The sequence below is a fragment of the Streptopelia decaocto genome (genome assembly GCF_964273445.1).
Source record: "Streptopelia decaocto genome assembly, chromosome: 12".
Classification (NCBI taxonomy): Eukaryota; Metazoa; Chordata; class Aves; order Columbiformes; family Columbidae; genus Streptopelia; species Streptopelia decaocto.
The window spans coordinates 14,501,080-14,521,062 of NC_138667.1; the positions used below are offsets into that span (position 1 = coordinate 14,501,080).

A 19,983-nucleotide genomic window follows, 5' to 3' on the forward strand; every position below is an offset into this window, starting at 1 on the left:
ACAATCTGTCACAAGATATTTATTTTTTTGTATAATGGGTTACTTAAGGAAAGCAGCAGATGGTTGAGTGAGCTGCACCTATGCTGCAGCTTTCCCAGATCTGTACTACCTGCAAACTACTGGAAAATGTACATACTTAAATGATTACTCTTGAAAATCTAAATAAATCAAATAGAACTTCGTTACTTTTTAACGTGTTGGGTCCCTCTCTACTTTGTGTTTCAAACAAAAACAAAACCTGAGCTTCTAATGTTAATTTTGGTAAAAAACATAAGAAACGTCACCCAGCCTTCTGTCTTAAAACAGTCCATAGGGTGATAAATACTTCCCTGCGATAAATCACAGCGTGAACAGCCCTGCATTCACCTACAAGTTTGTTTCTTTGCTTAATTTAGAACATTCATTACTTCTCACATAGAGGAGGATATAATAACATGTTATCAATTACAATTATGTATAATTGTAATAAAACCCAGTAATAATAGATCCTAATAATGACCAAAGGAAAAAAGCCTTCAATGCACTATAAAGTGCTGCATTGTGCTGGATTCTCATTCCGTCAAAACGTGTCCTGTGTGTCTCAGCGGCACACTTGGAACGCTTTTATGTGCCCCTTTCAATCATGTAGAGGCTGCCCTGCCCTGTCCTGCAAGAACACTACTGCGATTTTTTCCAGATTAAATTCAGAGTGAAATCCTGCCCTCATTAAAGTCAATGGGGCTGCTGCCGCTAAGTCAGTGAAACCTAAATTGACTGCTTGCTTTGCTGTATTTTCTAATAGACACACCAGAAGTCCAGTGTTAGAGCTGTTGGAATTTTTTCTTTCAGATGGATTTATTTGTATACATATCTTCTACTTTCACGTTTTGATTTATGTATGCTTGAAAAATGCATTTTTGTTTTGCTTTGCTTTTGTTAGTCTCATAGCACATAAAAAGCATGTGTGAATATGAGATATTTTGCTCTGGGAACAGTCAGTAGCTTTGTAGACGGGCGAGATTGGAAGTACTGAGGATGTGACATATTCCACGCCTGGGGAGACAAGAAATGTGTCACCCACACCACTACAGCCCTTCAGGGAGGATCTTGTGTTGCTCATTCATGGGGTAGTTTTGGATTTAATTTCAAAGCAGGAAAAGCATTGTATAAAAACATTGCAATAAGTCGCTGTATTTCATTAGTTATTAATAGTAAACTTTTAAGTGCCCTGAAAGGAATCTCTGTGGGCTTCCATGTCAGTATGATATTTTCAGAGAGACAGCATTTGAACATTGAGAACATATGGGGACATAGACTGTGGAAATCATTCACTTAAATGTCACTTTTATCTTAGATTTGTCATCTAATTTTAATATGTTGAATGCCATGAATATGTTTAATTGTAGTTTGCCTTACAGTAAGCTGCGTTTCTTACTACTGACTGCAGCCAAAATACATACATGTTAATTAGAAATTGGGGTTTTTTCAAAGCTAGTTATTTTGATTTTTCTTTGAGAAATAGGCTATGTGTGTAACAGGCTGCAGAAACTGTTTTGAGGCTTTGGGGAGAGTTTATAAACAAGTTTACTCTAGTAAAGACTTGGTTACAGCGAGATAAATGGTGCCAGTATCAGAGGAAAGAAAAAAAAGACGACTTATAAGAGTGCATTGTGAACTAGTGTATGTTGCTAGAGCCCTCTTGACTTCAGTGAGCATACAGCGGTTTGGGATTTTTGGCACATAGGAACAAAGAAAAAGGAAAAAAGACCAACCAACCCAGACCTGAGCATCCCCAAGCAGCAGCAGGGTTGGCTCTCCTGTGCCCTTCACAGGTGTCCCCTTCTCGCCCTCCTGACCAAACATTTCCAGGAAGGACTGACAGGGAAGCAAATTGTCTCAGAGAGACGGGGTAAGAAATGTACCAATGTTAATGTTTGGTTTCTAAAGCCATTGCTCTTCGTTATAGACACTAGAAGTTATTTTTTTCCTTCTTTATTATTGCTATTGTGTCTATTTAAGAGTCATAAAATACTTTGAATGTATAATAATTTTAAAGTGTTGATAGTTGCAATGGATTGTGACAAGCTGAACCATGAGCATTGCTTTTTCTGGGTAGAGGTAGATTGGCCGTAATCTTTAGTAAAAGTCACAATAATTGTCACAGCCTCAGGGCTATACTGAAAGTAGTCCACTATAGCAGCTAGAAGTCTAGGTATTAACAGGATTCTTTTCTACACTGCTTAATACAATGAAATGTGGTTTTATTTGCTGTGCGGCTGGGCTGGGCTGGGCTGGGACGGCCGCCCTGCCCTGTCTCTAACCCTCCCCTCATCAGCCTTCGGCTGCAGCCTCCTCCTCACACTCCTCCCACCTGTGCAGAGGGTGCTGCCCAGGGACAGATGGACAGATAGACAGATGGAGAGATGGCTGGCTCTTCTGACAGCTCCTCTGGGAAATGGATGTGTGGGGTTCTGCCCAACTTGAAACTGAGAAGAGCGCCGCACTCCTGAGCGCAGCTGACACTGTTAGTGCAGCTGGAGTTAGGTGTGTTCTGAGCAGCACGCTGCACTGAAAAGGTAGAGACGTTTGTAACGCTTGGCTGCCCATAAGCACCAGGACAGACCATATAGGATATGTTGTCCTTTAGCTACTGGCAGGCCAATAAATGCTGTGGGGTTTTGTTGGTGTTTTGTGTGTGTGTGTGTGTTTTGTTTGTTTGTTTTCTGCTGGCTACAAAATTGTGCTGGCCATGTTAGGAAATGCTATTTCAGTTAGGGTGAAAACCATGCAAACAGTAAAGCCCAAGAACCTCTAGTGCTTAGAAGTGTGGTCAATGTACCTCCAGACATAGCTACAAAAAATCTGAAGAATAAGAAAATGATTTTAAAGTGTCTCTTCCTTAAAGTGGTTTCTTGGCGTTTCCTTTCTCTATCTCTTCCTTTTTTTTTTTCTTCTTAAATGAATACTGTTCTGAAGAAGCAGATTTTGGGAGCATTGTGCTGGGAACAAAAGGATTCTTTCAAAGACTTGTTGCTCAGTCTTGTTTACAGGATTTTTCTTTTCCTAGAGCCTTCTAAAGTCTTCTCAATTATTCACTTGCCTAATGTATTCATATTTGCTCGAATAAAACCTTGCCCTATTTTGAGGAAGACCGTACCAAGTGTGCTGGTTCAGGTTGATTGTAAACGGGACTTTTAAAGGCGTTTCAGAACTGGGTTTGCCAGCGTAGTTTCCTTCCAGCATTTCTTTTCTAGCATAGTTTCCATGCGTTACGGCTTTTTAAGTTGGCCAGAGCAACGTGCAGAGTTGCTGTGTCTTGGCTGTCGGGTACCCGGAATGTCAGACAAACATCATGCCTTGGTGAGGAACGATTGCACTTGTTCATGCAGCATTAATAATAATTATGATCATAATCATCTTTGGGAATACATTAATACTGTTTTCTTACATATGTATTAGGTTAATACAGCTAAATATTCATAATTAACAACTTCAAATTTTTGTGTAAACATCAGTTATTAAACCCTTAAATGGGTCCTGTGAGGTATCATTACCACCCTTACATAAAGAGAAAAAATTGACCACATCAAAGATAATTGTCTTTCCCAAGTTCCAGGAGTGAATCACAAACTGAGATGTGATTTGATCTCCAAAGCTCTCTTTCAGTCATGGATTTTGCATGCTCTAACACACTGACTCCCAGGAGTTCAGTGTGACTTGTCTAAACAACAACGATATTATTGTTTACATTTTATTTTCTAGTCATCACACCAGAAATAACTTTTCAGCACTAGCCCTGTGGGTTTTTTTGGTGCCTGTTGCAAATAAAACAATATTTTATGTGTTTGGGATCATTCCTACAACTGTATTAGTAGTTGTGGCCTTAAGTGTTGTTTTCTACTTTGAAATAATATTAGTGAAGCAAGATATGACCTGAAAAATGCAAAGTTATGTCAGAATGTTCCTGAAAGTTAACCCAAATGGCACAGGAATGTCATACATAGTTGATTGTAATCATGCTGCTGTGTAGAATGTTATTTTTGTATATTGCTCTGGTCTGTTTATAGCCATTAAGAAAGGAATTATGCATAGTAATGTGTCTAGAATCCAAGGAAGTTATTTGGCCTGTACATTATAATTTTTATCTGTTGTTTGGCTGCAGCATATGGAGTCATTATCCACTTAATAAATGAAATAAATGCAACCTCCCATTCCACTCGATGACTGGTGGTGTGGGAGTCAGCAGCATCTGTCACCTGTGCAGACAGACTGAGGGGTGGAAGGGCAGTTGGGGCTCTCATTTTACCTTTTCCAATAAGGGTTGTTATGGGGATTTTTGTTTTGTTTTTTAATTTTACTGCCTAGAATAACGCTCCTTTCCTAGGAACGTGTAGGTGATGCATTGTGAATGTGCACTCACACATTCCTGCCCCATATGGCCCGTATGCCTAAGGCTCATCGGCGTACAGTGGATGGATGTAGCATGTTTAGAATACGCATATGCAAAAGTATTAAAGATACAACTGAGGAAATAACTTCCATGTACTTTGAGGCCATAAGGGAAGTCGCTGAGGTAAGATTCTAAATGCTTTGCTTAAAGACTCAAATATTGAGTGAGGTCTTCGTAGGCAGAGCAAAACATTTCCATGTTCGCTCTTTGTTCTTTGGAATATGTTCTGATTCTGTGTGCCCCTGTCTCCCTCTGTTGTTCAGTTTTCTACTATTTTTTGTGTGCTTTTTAGTGGGGTTTTTTTGTTTGTTTTGCAGAATTACAACTAGGTGACTAACAGGGCAACTAAATTTTAGTAAGGTCTGATTTTTATTATAACTTAAAGCCTTCATTTCTGATTGGACTCATATAAATTAGGGTTTATTTCATTCAGCAGCAGTGCAGTTAAAAACTCACTGGAATCTTGTGTTTAAAATTGTTAATCTAAGGTGAAAACTATACACCTTAATTGTTCACATTACTAGCAGCTATCAGCTGTGCTAATTTTGGTTTTTATGCATGAGCAAAGCCCACAGTCTCTACCTGGCTCTCTAAGAAAATAAAAGATCTGTTTCTGCAGGCACCTACAGCATCAGCCTTGTCATGCTGATGACTCTGGCTAGACAGGATTGCCATTAGTGTTAGCCCTTTGGCATCTCTTTTTGATCAGTGAGCGCTGCCGAGCTGTTCAGGTATTCCTCGCACATCACAGCTGCAACTGGTATCTGAAGGAACGCTCTGCTCTCTTCTTTCTGGAGCTCTTTCTGTGTTCAGACATTGTCAGTTCTGGTTTATATCCAATACTGCTCTTCTCTCTCCCTTTTTCCTGGAAGGGCCATCCTGGAAGGTTCACACGGTTTCTCCGCATTTCAGGCCCAGCGTCACACAGATGTATTAATGTGTTCCCTGGTGCCCAAATGTTACTTGAGTCCATCTAACGAGTGTGCCAGGCAGTCACCCAGAATGTGCTTGGGCATCTTCATACCACTTTCTCGCGGTACAGGATTGTTCATTTTTTCTCGTTCCAAAGAAAACCTCGGTGCTGGAAACCCCCTTCAGGCGAGTGTTATCTCGGGGCAGCGCTTTCTGACACCTGCCCCCCGTTAGCTTTCCTTCCTTCAGCTGTGTGAGGCCGCTGGCCCGAGCGTGAGCAAACACCTCCCGCGATGGCAGGGACACCTGGGCAGGATCAGCGCCGCCCGCCCCCGTTCCGCAGGTGCCGCTGGGCAGGAGGCTGCTGGCGGCCGCCGCCCCTCGGCTCCTGCCCAACCGCCGCCCGGGCTGGGCCCCGCGGGCGGTGCGGGGAGGCGGCGGGGACGTCCCCGCTTCTCCCGCCCCCGCGACGCGGCGGCAGCCGGCGACGGGGAAGGGAAAGGCAGTGGCGGCGCACGGGGCTCCCGCCCGCAGGTGTGTACTCATGGGGGGCGCGGGGCGGCCCGGAGGGGGCGGGCGCGGTTGGGGGGGCGCCGCCCGCTCCCCACGGGCTGTTCCGCGACGGCAGCAGCCGCAGAATGGAGCCGGGTCCCCGCGGGGCTTTTCCCCGGTGGCTGTATTGTCGAGGTGGGGCCGTCGCTCCCGGAGGGCGGTGGCGAAGGCGGCCGGGCCGCCGCGCTGCGGGGCGGGGAGCGGAGGGCGGCCCCGCTCCGGCCGGTTGCTCACGCCTCGCGGAGGGTTGGGGCTTTTCTTGCATCCTCTCCAAGTCCGAGTTAAAAAGAAAAGAAACTAAACCCCCTTCTCCCGACTCACACCAGCCCCCCCAAAAAAAACAGAGGAAAAAAACCAAAACAAAACGAATAAAACCCACAGCAAAAGTCAGGATTTTTTTTCTTCCTTCTCTCCCTGTTTAAAGAGACAGTGAATTGAGGCGGGCGGGGCGATGCGGACGGTGGTGGCTGTAGGGGCTCCCGGGACGGCCGGGCAGGTGGACCGCGAGCTTTTGGGTCGAGCACCTTTGTGCGGAGAGACTCCGTTTTACAAGCGTTTCGGTGTTGTAGTGAGCGCTGCGTTACAGCTGAAAGTAATCTAGTGTGAAACCTCCAGCCTCCGAGACCCCTGTATAGATGCCACTGTACAGCTGTGTTAAATTCAGTTTTAATGGTTTGGGAGGCAAAGCATTGCTTGTAGCTGAGTAGCTTGAGCACTACATCTTCTTAACTCGCTGTTTTGGTAAATATCGGGTATCATAGCAAAACTTGTACGTGCATTATGGACTTAGCGATTAGTGTAACTCTAGTTTGGCAGGCTCAGTCGTTCTGTTATCGCCTGTAGAGGTAAGTCTTCCAGTGCATCTGGGCGTGCTTCGTCTTGGTCGAAGAGGTTGCTCGGTGCTTGCCCGGTTCCCTGAGCTGCTCGGAGCCCCTCGAGCGGTGCGGGACGACGGTTCTGCCGCCGCGCGGGGCCCGGACGGCCGTGCGGAGCCTCCTCGCGGGAGGCACCTGCGGAGCGCGGCCGGGCGGCGGTGGCCCTCGTGTCCCTAATGTCGCTGGTGTCCCCGCCATCGAGGGGGAAGGAGGGCTGGGGCGGGCGGGTGCGGCTCCCCCGCAGCCCGGGGCTCCCAGCGCTGCTCCGTGCGTCCTGAGGTGGGTGGCGCGTTTCCTCACGTTCGGAATTACCCGAGGGTGGCACCTCGCTCCAGAGATGCGAATTGATTTTGCGTGGATGTTATTTCAATAGTGTATGTAAGAGAAATGCATGTACGTCTTTAGTATCAGGCGGCATATCCTAGACTAACATTTTCTTCCTGGTGCCTTTATGGTATACGCTTATTTTGCATTGTGAGCTTCAAACATCAGCAAATGTTAAAAGTATTTCGATAACACCCTTTCATTGCTCTTAAAAGGACTTTTTGATAAGCATAAATAAATGTTTCCATTGTGGTGAATACCAGAAATGTGCAGCAACCACGTAGGCCTTGAATCAGACATGACCTATAATGGTAGAAGGGCTTTGGCTAATCCTTAGCAAACTGAGAAGCATTTTAAAAATGGAATTGACAGTACTCTTATGTTTCTTCACGCCTTTTTTTTTTTTTTTCTTTGTTGTGAACATGTATTGGTTAATGTCAATTAATGCTCTGTGAACTTGGTTAACAGAAAATCTATTAGAGCTGAGACAAAAACTAGGTGACACTACAGTGATAAGCAGGGCAACAGAATGTTTAAAACATCCTTTATGACTTATGCATTGCATAACTGCAGTCATATCCTTTATACTAAAAAAAACCCCATCACAACAGCATAGTGTCACTTTGTATTGTTATAGTTATTTTGAAACCTTAATCACCAGAAAAATCTATCACAAATAAGGAGTAAGGTTGTATAAAATTCCATCGGGGTCGACGTGTTTTCCCATTGAGGTCAATAAGCACAGTTTTAATGGAGAAAAATGGGGTATTTTGGGAAGAAAAAAAGGCTAAAAAAAGCTGTTTGTTTTCACGTGTTGATACCCCTCCCTGATCTCTTCAACAGCAGGTTTCAAAGTACCCTTACAAATCAGCTGGTATCTCTGTGTTCTGCTCACACACGGGGGTACTGAGTCACAGAGAGAAGAAGTGTATTTCTAAAAGCCCTTAAAAGAGAAATCAGGAGGTTCAGGGAAGGAGGAAATGGAGGTTATTGAACAACTTGTGCATTTATAACATAACCTCTCTCTTTCCCCCTCCACCCAAGATAGCACCCCTTAAATGTCATGCTTTTGGTGTTGTGCATTAGGACAAGTACTTTTTGGGAAATGTGTGTGGTGACTTCCTCACCTTGTATAGCGTAGTTCATATCTATTTCTGGTGCCTTCCACAGGCTTGGTTTTAGGTATTCAGAATCGTAAATCCTACTGTTTTATTCCAGATTTCACAAGTAAGAATCTGATTATTGTAAAAGATAGTTGACTGATAAGTCAAGTTTTGAATTGCTTCTGTGATTGTTGCAGGGCAGAGAATGTCAGAAAATGACAATGGGTGTAATACACTGGTTGGCTGAAAAATATTAGAAGTAAAAATAGTTAACCCTTGTTTTTTGTTAACCACTTTTTTCACTTTGTCAGAAACTGTTTATTGGAAAGTGTTTGCTCCATCTCTGTCTTCATAAAGTTGAAGAACGTTTCAAATAATAGCCAGATAGTTCACCAGTGCTTTTGGTCAGGTGGAAGAAATGACAGTCTCAATTGAGTTTCCAAAGAATCAAAACCTGTATATTCTAAAGGAAAAAAAATATATATACAGGAAAAAATATTCTGTATTCTTTTAATTATTTTTTTATTTTTAAACACAGCAACTTACTACTTATGGATATTTTTTAGAGAATGAACATACCTAAAAATCCACATCTTGCTATTTATGTGATCTCTTTGCATTTCAGAACTGTGAAACTGTTGCCTTAAAACCAAAAGTAAAATGTGCATTTATGTGCATTTAAGGTTTTTTTTTCTCATTTTAATAATTTTTAATGCAATGTCATCTTTGCTTTTTATAGAACCTTTTAATATACATATAATTTTTTAAACATTTCTGTCACTTTTTAACAATTTACTTAAAATGCTATGTCTTAAAGTTCTCAAGAGTCAATCATGTCAAGTTCTTGCTGTTCTCAATATTCTAATCAGTGCTTTACAGTTACTAGATTTTTTTTGTAGTCATTTGCTTTTCTGTGCATTCTCTGTCAGTGGTGTGACGGTGTAAAGACAGGTACAGCTGTTCTGGTTCATACCAAAGGCTCATCAAAACCAATATTCTGTGGCTGATGAGAGCTGATGGCGTGCCAAGAAAAGTGTCTTAAGTGGACTCCTATATGCCATCTCAAGCCGCCTTGGTGGAATTTTACTCTGTATTCTGAACCACAACAGACAGGTAGTAAACCAGACATTTTGAAACCACCGACTGTTTTTCTTATATTCTCATTTGCTTGAGTCACAGTATAGATACAGCATGAAAATGTTTAATAGAAAAACCTCTCAACTCATGTTATAAGGAGGACTCTGCACATATGCACGCAGCCAGTAGGGATTGTGCAGTTGTTTTGACATACTGTTGTTATGGCATTACTTATATACCAGTCTCTCCTGTGTTTCTTATCTCATTTCTAATGTGGTAACTGTTGGTGTAAAGTTAACTGTGCATTGTGGGTCTCTCATAAAACTGCAGGAATGGAAGCCTTTGGAATTCTCCAGGGGTCTTTCCTGGTAGACTTAGAGAGCCTTACAATTTTGTTTCATGAGATAAATGTTCTGTTGTAGTACGTGATTATTTCACTTGATCATTACATGAAACAGTTTGAAACGTTTAATGAATTGTCAGGTGTTACTGGAAGGGTAAGACCTAATCATGTGAGACCTTTGCACTACAAATGTAAGATATATTAGTGATGTTTCAATCTTGGAACTTTGTTTTTGTGGGTGGGTGGGTTGGTTGGCTGGTTGTTTCCCTACTCCCCCTCCCCTTCATTTTTGGTCATCTCTTACAGGCTTATTGTCCTGTCTTAGGGAAGCCTTCCCCATTTGAAAGAGTTTTTGGCATCCTTGATACAAGACACCGATCAAGCTCAGCTCCAGACAAGTCATCAGGGCTTTGAACCCTGGCATGACAACATATAATTTAAAGAGGCTTCTAGACTTAGTTCTGTGCTTCCATATTTTCAAGGAAATACACTTGTGCCCAGATTAGCTCATAAAAATGCATGGTTTTTGACAAGCCCCGGTCATTAGAGAATGACAGCAGTGGCCTTTTAATTTGTTGACATCCTTCTGCTTTGCAGCATCTGTATCATAGATGTAGCAAAGCAGTGTATATAGCATCTGGAATTGAATTCACAGCAGAAATTATCTCAGAATAGAAGTCAGCCTGAATATAGGTCAAGTTAGTGCATAAGAAACCAACACATCTTCAAAGCTGTGGCTCAGGGAAGTACCAAATGCTCAAGGGTATACTTAAGGCAGGAACGCTGCATATTAATTCAGAGGACTGGGCAGTAAAATTAGGCTTTGTTCAGTTTTTAAGTGTGTTGCCAGTACTCTAAAATAAATTGTACACTCTGTGAAACTATGTACTCTGTTGACTCAGTGTAGATTTGTACTTCATGTAGAGAACTTAAATTATCTAGCAGTGAAGACCCTTTACGAGCCATACAGCTCTCTCCGGGAAACTGGCCTTTGTCTTTGCAAGCAGAATTTATCTGTAGAGCATGGAGGAGCTCTCAGCCCATGGCACAGGGAGAAATCGTGGCAGGCATACCTGTACCTTGTAGGTAAGTTAATCTTTCTATCCATGATGTTAATTGAGGCACAGGTGGTTCACATGAACTGGCTGCTGTTTAGGCACAGGTGAAGGTAATCAGTGTACTGCTGTTTTAAAAAAATCTAAGTCTTCTGTGGGAGATGCTTCAGGAATTGTTTGACGCACTGATCTGATGACTGTCTTAGAAGGCCTGAGCTTGTGTGACTGTATTCAGAGCTACAGCTGGAGCAAAAATTCTAAACAGAGATGTACCAGGAAGACAGCAGTAAAAATCGGTATAACAGAAATCTGAATTTTTAAATGTCCTTTTAAGGCATGCTCCTCTGTGGTTTTACAAATAAATAGAGTCTGAGGAGAGGGGAATTACGTGTCCTCTGGAATTAGTATTTAGATTATCTTGTATTTCAGTTCTTCTGTCAAGCAGAATTTATGAAAATATTGATTTCTGTTAATTCATGAAATTACTAATTTCATAATATATTAACACGATACAGAGGAAGCTAAAAATTAACTGTATCAACAAGTAAAAACTTAGGTATTAGTTGTTATCACTTACTGAGGTGACAATGATAAGAATCAAAGATCATTTTCAGTAGCCATTAAGAAATCTGTATGACTCAGAGCCACGTTACAAGCTGCTTCCGCTGAAGCTTCTGCTGGTATAATATTTTTCTCTTTGTTTCCTTCGTATGACAGTTGGCTATTCATTCTATCATGTAACACCAGCAGTCATAGATGAATTAGTTCAGCTATGCATACAGTGAGTAAGGTTGTACTGTTTGGACCAAATGGAGGTCATAAACAATTTTAAGTTATAATGATGCTATCACATGTATTTGGTTATGCTCAAAAAGCATTATTTAGGTGATTTTATAATTCATGCCAGCAGTAGCACCATGTTTTCCTTCACCCTGCCAGGATGTTACATGTAGCTTATGCTTGTGCAATGTCTTTGACTTGTTCCTCTCACCAGTAAAATTATGTCTGATCGTGACACTTCTTTTACCATAACAGTTTCATTTCTGGTTGTAAATTGGACACTGGGAAGTTAAGTGTAGACAAGATAAGACACAAGGGATTTTCTTGTATGCTCTGTGTCTGTTTTAGCCCTTGTGCTCCTCTGTAGTCTTTCCTCTGAGCGGTGAACAGATCACAGTCTAGGGAATGGTGGTTGGGGAGGGATGAAGAGCTTCACAGGGCTGTTCTGCTTTTATAATGGTTGTGGTGTAAGAGAAAGATCCAAAGGTGTTATTGAAACAAGGTTTGTAGGGGAAAAGGTGGTATGTTTTATCAAGCCAACTGATATAACTGGGGGAAAAAAAGCTTCTTTCAGACACAGTCTTTCTTCATGTCTGATACAGAAACAAAAGACTGGAAAAATTAGTTCTTTGTCCATGCTATCCAACTAGATAATTGGCAAGGGAGTCTTTGCTCGATGTAAAATACAGAAGAATATTGGTAAGAGACAGTGGTCATTAGCTCTTTTTACATAGCCAGAGGCTTTTATTTAGCTCCAAAGCATATGTAGTCAATAGGTATTTCTGGGCAGTAGTCCCTTTGGTACGCCTGAGTACTTTTGTAGCCTTTTGCCACTTTATTTCTTCATAATTTGCTGTTATGACGTTCCGTGTTGTAGGTAAACCTGTTGATGCATTTTCCTGGCAGGGTGTTGTGGGGTGGGGGGTTCATCATCATTGAACCAGTGCAATGTGCTGAATGCTCTTCACTGTTCTCTTATGATGCAAGTTCTGTGTCACAGACATAGAGTGTGTGTTTGCGTGCAGGCTAATGAAATCCCAGACCTGAAGCAAACAGAAGAATGATCCAGATTTCTACTAGAGTAGAAAAGTAAGACATCAAGAGGTTTTCTGTGATTAAACTTGACTTGGCTTCCTCGGGTAGGACTGAGAGGAAGCTCTGATTAGTTGTTTTCTCTGTAATGGTGAAAGTGTGAAAAATGGGTTGGAAATCAGTTATTTGTGTCTCTGCACAAAATGACATTACTAGTACATTTAATTGTGTAGCTATTTTGTTACGTTTTACGGTGTGGTGCCTGTATGCTACTGGAGTACTGCTTGAGGAAGCTTAAGTGGAAGCACATTTAACAGCAGTAAAATACAGGTTTTGCATTCATGCTAGTCAAAGACTTAGCCTGTCCTATGGAAATGTGACTGATTTATAGAATAAGTTAATTCCATAGGAGAATAACTTGCTTTGCTTGCTGGAGCCGTCAGGACTCAAGCAGTTTAGTGTCCAAACGTTTTTAGTCCCAACTCTAGGTCAGTTATTGTAGGAAAGGATTTATTTAGTATAGTGTGTAAACTTATGCTTAGTTTTGGCCACATAATCTTGTATCTTTCATGAAAACAAACCGCACTGATGTTTTCAAGCCTTTTGTTGACCTTGGATGTGAACGCAGGGGTTTGATTGCATTGTGAATGTGTAGATAAGCCTGTGAGAATGATTAAACACTTCTAGGAGTATGTATATATGTGTTTGCATTTTTTGAAAGTTGATGTCCTGAATATAATCTAGTCTGTTGTAAGATACTTGGATGCTGCTTATCAAGACTTCCATGAGAAAAGCAGTTTACCAGTATGGATGGGAAAATAGAAAATGAAATGGGAAAGGTCTCTTCCCTAATTGTTATGTTAAGTGCATAGTCAGAGTGGGCTTCTTATAGGAGCTTTGGACTTTTTTCGTTTTTAAGGGTAGCTAGACATTTCCATTAGAGTATTTACTAGTAATACTATGGAAAAATTTGCAATAAATGGACACCTGCATCTTTGTTTCTCCTTTCTCCTCCTGTACCACCACATTTTTAGGTGTTGTTTATTTCCTTCATCTCTGGCAGAGAAAACAGGAGGCATTTAAAGCAGCTGCACTGCTTCGATTAGATTCCTTACACCAACAGAGCAAGGAGAAATACTTGATGTAAACCGTCACACAAAATACTCTTTTGCTAGGTCAGGCTCATGCTATATTGATACACACATGGAGAGTGGTTTAAAAGTCCAGTGTTCTTATGAATATTTTCCTGCTTATGGTAAGTTTTACTCTGAAGCTCATGTGATGAAGGTTGCTCAAGAAGATTAGTGGGAATCTGATTTTAATTGATCCATATTTATACAATTGTATTGCTAATGCCTGGGGGACAAAAAATAAGAAGTGAAACACTGAAGCAATCACAAATTTAGCAGTAAGTGTGGGGTTTGGGACAGCTTGCAGGCATAAAGAATTCTTTATACCTGGAGGAGACTGAGGGAAGACCTCACTGTGGTCTACAGCTTCCTCACAAGGGGAGAAGGAGGGACAGGCACCGATCTCTTCTCTCTGGTGACCAGTGATACCACCCGAGGGAACGGCAGGAAGATGTGCCAGGGGAGGTTTAGGTTGGACATGAGGAAAAGGTTCTTCACCCAGAGATGCTGGACACTGAACAGGCTCCCCAGGGAGGTGTCACGGCCCCAACCTGACCGTGTTCAAGAAGAGACTGGACAACGTCCTCAGACACATGGTGTGGACTGTGTCTCCTGTACAGGGACAGGAGCTGGACTTGATGATCCTTGTGGGTCCCTTCCAACTCAGGATGTGCCATGATTCTTCAAGTTTTACTTTACAAACATGAAAACTGGATTCCTTCTGCCCAAAGCTTAATATTTTGTGGTGAGATTGTGGAGTTTGTGGTGAGATTGTGGAGGTTAACATTCATAGAAGAACATCAATTCTTGTAACATTTGTGGTACAATAATGATATCTAAGTACTCAGTGTTGAAATTGGCCTCTGATTCTGTGGTAATAATTTGTGAATCTTCATAACCTCCTCTGTGTAACTGGGAAATCCTTACAAAAGAAGGCAGCAAGTTGTGTAGAGCTGCTAGAACATTTCTTCTAAACTAGCTGTTTACCATAAGACACAGATGCCTAAATGTAGCCCTGTGTGAGTTGCCTGAGCTAATACAGAAGTGTGATGCTACACAGCTGAGATCTAGATCCAGGTTGCCAGAATCTTATGTCACTGACATAGTCCTTACTTTTCCTTAATAGAATTGAGATGCTAGGATCTAAGGGGAGGCCCAAATGGGATGCTGCTGCAAAGAGAAAATATTTATTCATTTTCAGATTCATTTACATTTCTGCTGCCCTCTTAACCTTGCATCTCCGAGTAACAGCCAAGTCTGATTGTGGGCTTGGGTTGGTTCTGCAGACAAGTATTATGCTTTTTGGCCAGCAGACTGATTGCCAGTTGGCTAAAAGCCTATTTGCCTTTACCTTCGAAAGGTAAAAGGTATAAACAAAGCAAATTACAGAAGCTTTCCTCATGTTACAACTGGTATATATAGTGAGGAAAAAAAACACCAACCAAACAAAAGAACAACCCCCCACCCTCTAGCATGAAAAAGAGCCCTACTTCTATGGGGACTTAGTGTGTGGACCTTTTTAAATGCGTAGGAATTCATAATTAAATTTGAAATTTAGTTTTTAGCTTGTAATTGCTTTTTAAAAACAAAAATGAAATCTAATTGTGTCTCTGATGGATTCCTTCAAAACTGTTAGTTCTGGATCACATTTTTTCTTCTAGTACTACTTAGTGCAACTTCATGTATAAATAACAAGATAAATGGAAGAAAGTGTCTGTAATACGTCTTTTTTAAAACACAGATTTATCAATTCTAATATGTTTTGTCGCTATGAAAACTCGGTTATCAACATTAAACATTTGTTCAGTCATTTGTTTATCAGCGGCAGTTTGTTAGTAGTTATAAGTAGAATTCCATCTGCCAGTTAAACTATATTGTAAATTGATTTATAAATTAGCAGCTCCTGGTTTTGGGGGGTGGGGAGGGTGTCTTTCTTAATGAATATATGAACTTAATTGCACATAAATGCATCTCTAGAAGATGGTTGGGGGGGTGGAATCTCAGGTATACTGCACACGAGTATGCCAGTCAGGCGCAAACAGGCACACATTGTGATTATCTCAGTTTTCAAACCTGGAAGAGACAAGAATGTGTTGCTAAATGAGAGAGGCAGTATGTCATGCTCACTGAGATAAAAACAGAAGCTGCCAGACACTTTGGCTTTATTCTGCGAATTCTTTGCTTCAGAACTCTCCTATCTTTTCTTCATGCTTATTCTTCCTCCCATTCTCATTCTTTCTCTCGTTGCTGTCTCAATCCCTCTCTCATTGTTCTCTCCCTCTTTTCTCGTCTTTGATGCACATACGTTGTCACATTTCATTGACTCTCCCCTCTTCTCTGTTCTTACACTTACGCCTAGTGGTGCTTTAGCCAGAGCTTGCAGCCTCTCAGGCGAGTTTTAGTCATGTGTGAAGCTCAGTTTGATCGAGCGCTCCTTTTCTGCCTTTTCACTCTTGCAAAAGATTAAAAGGTGGCGTCACATCGCTCCCCTGCTCTTTCCCGCAGGAGGGACTTAAAAGGGACAACAAAAACTAAGCATTTTCAATAAGCATTTTCTTGCAAAAACGGGACTTAGCTGTGCAATTTGAGGCTGGTGGTGAGGATTGGGAAGGCTAGAGGATGCTTCATACTGCTAACAAGGGAAGGAAGCCTTCAACTGAGGCAGGTAAGAAGTGCCTGAATCCGAATGTTTTATGGAGTGGCTTGGTCAGAGCGGTAGATTTTCAGCGTTCTGTAACTGAGGCAAGCAACGGCAGCAAGAGGCAGTGTCGGTGTTGTACCAGATTCCTTTTGTTTAAGACGTAAAGTATGTGCTATAAATTGAATTAGAAATGGGCTTGTGAAGATGCTGTATTCACACTGAATTATTGCTTCTCCCTCTTTCTGTGTATCAAAATAAATCAGAGAACCAGCTTTTGTGAAGGCTGGACTTTGCTTAAGGTTAAATTCAGTGCTTAAATCTCGGTATGTGAAAAGCTTTTGAGCCTTATAACCCTCAAGGAGACTGGTATTCTGCAATTTTGTTGCAACAGCTGAAATAAAAATTAATTGTACTTATTTACTGTTTGTTTAGTAAGGTAAAATCTAGAATTGAGTTTAGGTCCAGGTGAATATGGTTTGTTTGCCTGGCATTTCATCGGATGAACAGCTATACCCTTTTAGACATTCTGTAAAACCTATTTCGTGTTTATGTTTTGTAAATTGAGATTAAGTAGCATCCTGAATGAAATACGTGACTAAAACTCATAAACTGCATCTGTGTTCAGTAAAGCAATCACCAAATTAGAATAATGGATTTATGTCAGTTGTCAAATGGAGTTAACTCTGAAAGTGCTGTCCACAAGTGCACTTGGATTACAATAAAGGGCTTTCTGTTTAACAGTTATTGAGAGGAGCTAATTTATCAGGCAAAGCCTGTGAACTTAAGTCTTGTGATAATATAAAATTATATAGCTCAAAGAGTTTGTGGTTTGGGGAAACGTGCCCTTTTATTCTTTATAAAAAATACATTGAAGCTCTACAGGGATGCCCAAGACAAAAATAATTTTAATTACTTTTTTAAATGTTGCATGACGGTAGGTGCTTTTTATGAACAACTGGGATATTTAGCTATTGGGACTTCTGTCTCTGGTCTTGCCTGGCTCTCATGCCGGTTTTTTCCTCTCCCTGCATTTCTGTGCTTATATTTCACAGTTGTTCTATGCATGAGCAAACTAAGACTCGAAAGAGAAGGAAGGGATTCTGAGCAGCAGTGATGTGCTGAATTTCATCGTCATACTGGAAAGTGAACTAGCAGTCAAGACAGTTAGACCATTATTATGGATTTAAAACAAAGCAAATAATATTGCAATGATCAGAGTCATTTGTAAAAGCAGAGTACTAATTAACTGGCTGTGAAAGCAGAGCTAACTTCTTAAGCTGTCAGAGTAAACACTGGTTGATAGGTAGATTTTTAGCATGGCAGACCTACAAATTAGCATAGTGCTGATAGAAATTAAAATGTTTACTTGAGAACTTTTGTCTTTATGCAAGTTTCCCCTAATGGCTCGATCCCGCATGCAGGCGTACGAATGCGCAGTGCTACGTACCTTGCAGAATTCAGCGGCTGTGCTTTCTGTGGACGTGGCAGTGGCCGATCTCACCAGATAGGCAGTGACAAGGCACCATGCAGCGGGTGGGATCGAGCCCCCAGGGAAGCCTCGTCTCCCACCGGGGTACAGGGACCTCACCCCAGTACTGCTTTTATCTTCAGGGGTAGTTAATCACACATATTCACCCTCATATAAAGGGACAGATATTTTTTTTTTTTCTGAGGACTTGGGCAAAAGAATTTGTAAATACTTCACTGATTTCTGGTGGATATTTTTACTTTTTAACTCTAGTTTTGCTGGACTTGTTATTGTTTATTATTTGTCATTGGAGTTGCTGTCACACCTCTCTTTCACCTTTAAGAGTGTTTCTGTATGTTCTTCCAAGCTCTTTTTATGCTTCAGATCTGTTTAAGCACGTGCTGGATCAATCTGAAATTAAGAGTAATTTGTCTGACAAAAATGGAAGATCTGGATGTAATGTGGTGTTTTAAATGATATTTCGTGACTTAAATAAAGTACATCTAAGTGTAAATGGTAGATGACTTCTGATGTGAATTACTCATAAAGAATTTGTTCCTTTTGAAATGGCAGAAAACTATAAGGTTGGAGATGAGCTAACTTAATCTGCCTGAGCCCAGAACGCAGGATCTGAATTGCAGATCGTTTATCTGTCCTTTTGGCATTTGCTAACTCTGCCCTACTAGATGTTAAATGGGTGATTAATATAAATAGCAGCATTTTGCTGATGTTCCAGTAGATGTTGCTGGAGAGCAAAGTAAAGATTACTTTATAGAGGAAAAGAAATGCAGTGAGATTACAAAAGCCAAATTAAAAACTCAAGGCAAATGATTATACAAGCTGTTTGTAGTTTAATAATACAAGATCAAGAATTTTTTACATTGTCATCCTTGGTTCTATTCAGTCTGAAAATCTGAAGCGGTACGTGCGCTGAAATGAGGCACGTGTAGAGATAACTGTCTTTTTAAGGTTTTTGGTTGCCACTTTTAACATCGTATCACTACTTATATTGTTTCACATGCATGTTTTCTCAGAGGAAAGGCTGAAAGAGTATCCCTAAAAGTTTGGGGTTTGTTTTGTTTTTTTAATACATGCACAAAATTCAAATGTTTAATTATAAATCAAGAAAATAAAATGCATGCAACCTCAGCATTAGAATTCCAATACAGTAAAGTTGCTTTCTTTTGAGAAGGAGCTTACTGGATCAGCACATAACAGAATTAAAAGCGAAAAGCACCCTCTTTCCTAATTTGTATGTTTGGGTTTTTTTTTTTTTTCCTAGCTATGAGCAGTTATGCGTTACCATCTTCTTACATGCTTAAGTTCTGAGAGCAATCCTATGATATGTCTCAGATCAATGAATTGTAGAGTAACTAATGGCAAATGCGTGGATGGAAAACTGCGATGGGCCTGTGCTAAAACTACTGCCTTATTAATCTGATAAAATGATAAAGCAGTCCCAAAGGAGCGGAGGATTCTGGTATACAGGCGCTAACTGATGCAATTTCAGGCAACCACTGACCTCTATCTGTGGGAATATTTATTTTTGGAGATGATAATCAACCGTGACTGATTTCAAATTCAAAACAGTGATGTGTGTTGTGCTGGGGTTTTTTTTTAATCCTAGCTTTTCACGTCAAGTGGGATAAACATGCAGAACTTAGGCTAGTCATAATAAACAAAAGTGATCTCTCTGCATTGAGATGGTTTGTACCTATGTGTACCTTAAAAAGGGAAAGACAATAATTAAGACCTTTTAGAGAAGAGATTTACATTTTTAGAATTAAAATTACTATATTGCACTGCATTTTATAGCATATAGCAGGATGGCTTTATTTAGTTTGGTACTTAGTCTGTAAGAAAATTTCAGCTTGTGCTTATAATTGGAAAGAAACGCAGATAGAGAAAGGAGTGGCAGAGATCTATAGTCAGCTCCCATGCCATTTGCATTGTAGATTATTTGTTGTTATTTGGTTTTAGTATTTTTATGGGGTATTGGAGGTGTGTGTGCCAAAATGTGTTTAGTCTGACAAGGTTTAGGTTGATTTCCCTACCCACCCCCCCGCCCCCTGCCTTCAGATTTGTTATTGCCAGTAGGGTTTTTCTTTAATGTTCTGCTTCTTTAATTTGTTATTGAATTTGTGAATACGCACAGCTTTGTACATACTAAGGTAATTCCTTAACCTTCAGAAAATGGTTTCAGTACTTTATATGTGGAAGAAGTGAAATATTCCTGAGTTTCCTTAGTATTGTTTGGGCAAC

The 19,983-nt window shown here is 40.8% G+C and overlaps 1 protein-coding gene across 3 annotated transcripts in view; it reads left to right on the forward strand.

Moving 5' to 3' along the window:
• TENM2 (teneurin transmembrane protein 2) overlaps positions 1-19,983 on the forward strand; it is a gene marked incomplete at its 5' end in the record, with an annotated part of 567,758 nt that overhangs the window by 213,810 nt on the left and 333,965 nt on the right. For 2 of the 3 annotated variants that reach the window (XM_082064052.1, XM_082064053.1), the window contains one exon: positions 16,232-16,277. The exons of the other annotated variant lie outside the window; for it this stretch is intronic. In XM_082064052.1, the coding sequence (XP_081920178.1) occupies positions 16,232-16,277 (46 nt within the window). Of the gene's footprint in view, positions 1-16,231; positions 16,278-19,983 lie in introns of those variants that run through there. 3 annotated transcript variants of the gene reach the window in all.